Here is a 1,459-nt window from a genome sequence, read left to right on the forward strand (position 1 = left end):
CCGGAGGGATAAAGGAAAGCCTCTTCTTTTTCATTAGGGCGCCGGGGGGGGAGGGTCAAAGGGGGCGTTTTTTCTCTTCTTAGGCTCCCCCCCCCTTCGGGGAGGGAGGCCCCGGGGATAAAAAATTTTTTTTTTTTGCGGCCCGCGTCCTTTTCTGTGCGACGCCGAAAATAGTTTTTTCGCCTGCCCCCCCCCCCCCCCTTCAGTCAGGTTGGAGGAATTAATTGGTGGCCGCATGCACCGCCCGGGGGGTGAATATAAATAGGGCGCGCGGGTCAATTGTGAATGTTGGTTTTTTTTTCCTCGGGAACCGGGAGCAGGGCCCAACCCCCTTCTGCCCGTCCGCCCCCCCCCCCCCCCGGACCCCCCCCCCCTTATGGAAGGCTCCCCCCCCCCCCCCCCCCCGGCGGACCCCCCTCCCCTTGTCGAAGGCTCCAACCTCACATGCCGCTACCTCCCGTACGGCTGCATGGACACGACCGCGTACAACTACAACCCGTACGCAAAACAACCATGCGTCGATGGCGACTCTGCGGGGGACACGTGCGTGGCCTGCCTCTACCCCGGCTGCACGAACTCGACGGCGCCGAACTTCGACCCGAACGCCATCTTCGACGACGGCACCTGCCGCTCCGACTTCATTTGCACGGACGAGGAGGCCATCAACACGAAGGCCTCCTACGACGGGTGCACCTACCAGATGGTGCAGGCGGGGCAGGAGCCTTGCCGCTGCCTCTACTCGGGCTGCGGCAACGAGAGCGCAAGCAACTTTAACGAGGACTCCAACACCCCGTGCATCGATGACGTCTGCACCACTTTTCTCCTACGGTGGACATACCTGCGCGATGGACACGCACCAGTCAGCGCGGGGAAGACGGCATCTGCAAGGGGTACGCGCAAGCGAGTACGGCGGAATACAGCCGAACACCGCTACAGCCGTGCCCTCTCGAGCGCTAGTTGGCGGACAGGGTATGCGGCGTCTCTAGGTCAGCGTGCCGCTGCCCCGCGCGTGATTGCCGTCGAGGCGGTGCTTGGCGAGGGCGCGCCTGGCCAGGCAGGGGGAGGGCGTGAAGCGCCGCGCTTGACGGAAGGGGAGGGCGTGAAACGGCGCGCCGCGCGAGCGTCGCCACTCGCAGCGCGAGCGCGAGCGATGCGAGCAGGCCTGTGGCGAGCATGTGGGGACTGTCGCGAGCGTCATCGGCCCGCCACGAGGAGGGGAGAGGGGAGAGAGGAGAGAGGAGAGAGGGGAGAGGGGAGAGAGGGGCGCGGGGCGGTGGCGCGCCGACGGCGGTGAGCGAGATCATGAGCGGGTCCTCGTGCGAAGCGTCGGCGAGCTCGGCCGTCACCTAACACACCTTGGGATCGGCCGCTCACGGGTCAGTCAATGGCCGGGACGTCGAGCAGCCGAGCAGCGGTGGTTGCCTTGGCCGCGTAGGCGTACGGAAGGTTGCCAGGCACG

At 65.8% G+C, this 1,459-nt stretch overlaps 1 protein-coding gene across 1 annotated transcript; it reads left to right on the forward strand.

The window, feature by feature from the left end:
- Positions 1-469: 469 nt before the first annotated feature.
- EMIHUDRAFT_231738 (hypothetical protein) lies at positions 470-957 on the forward strand (the record flags this gene model as incomplete). The annotated part of the gene is made up of 2 exons (XM_005783936.1): positions 470-828; positions 861-957. The coding sequence occupies 2 exons, from the start codon at positions 470-472 to the stop codon at positions 955-957; spliced, it is 456 nt and encodes a 151-aa protein (XP_005783993.1).
- Positions 958-1,459: the final 502 nt, after the last annotated feature.

This window comes from Emiliania huxleyi (genome assembly GCF_000372725.1).
Source record: "Emiliania huxleyi CCMP1516 chromosome Unknown EMIHUscaffold_175, whole genome shotgun sequence".
Lineage (NCBI taxonomy): Eukaryota > Haptophyta > Isochrysidales > Noelaerhabdaceae > Emiliania > Emiliania huxleyi.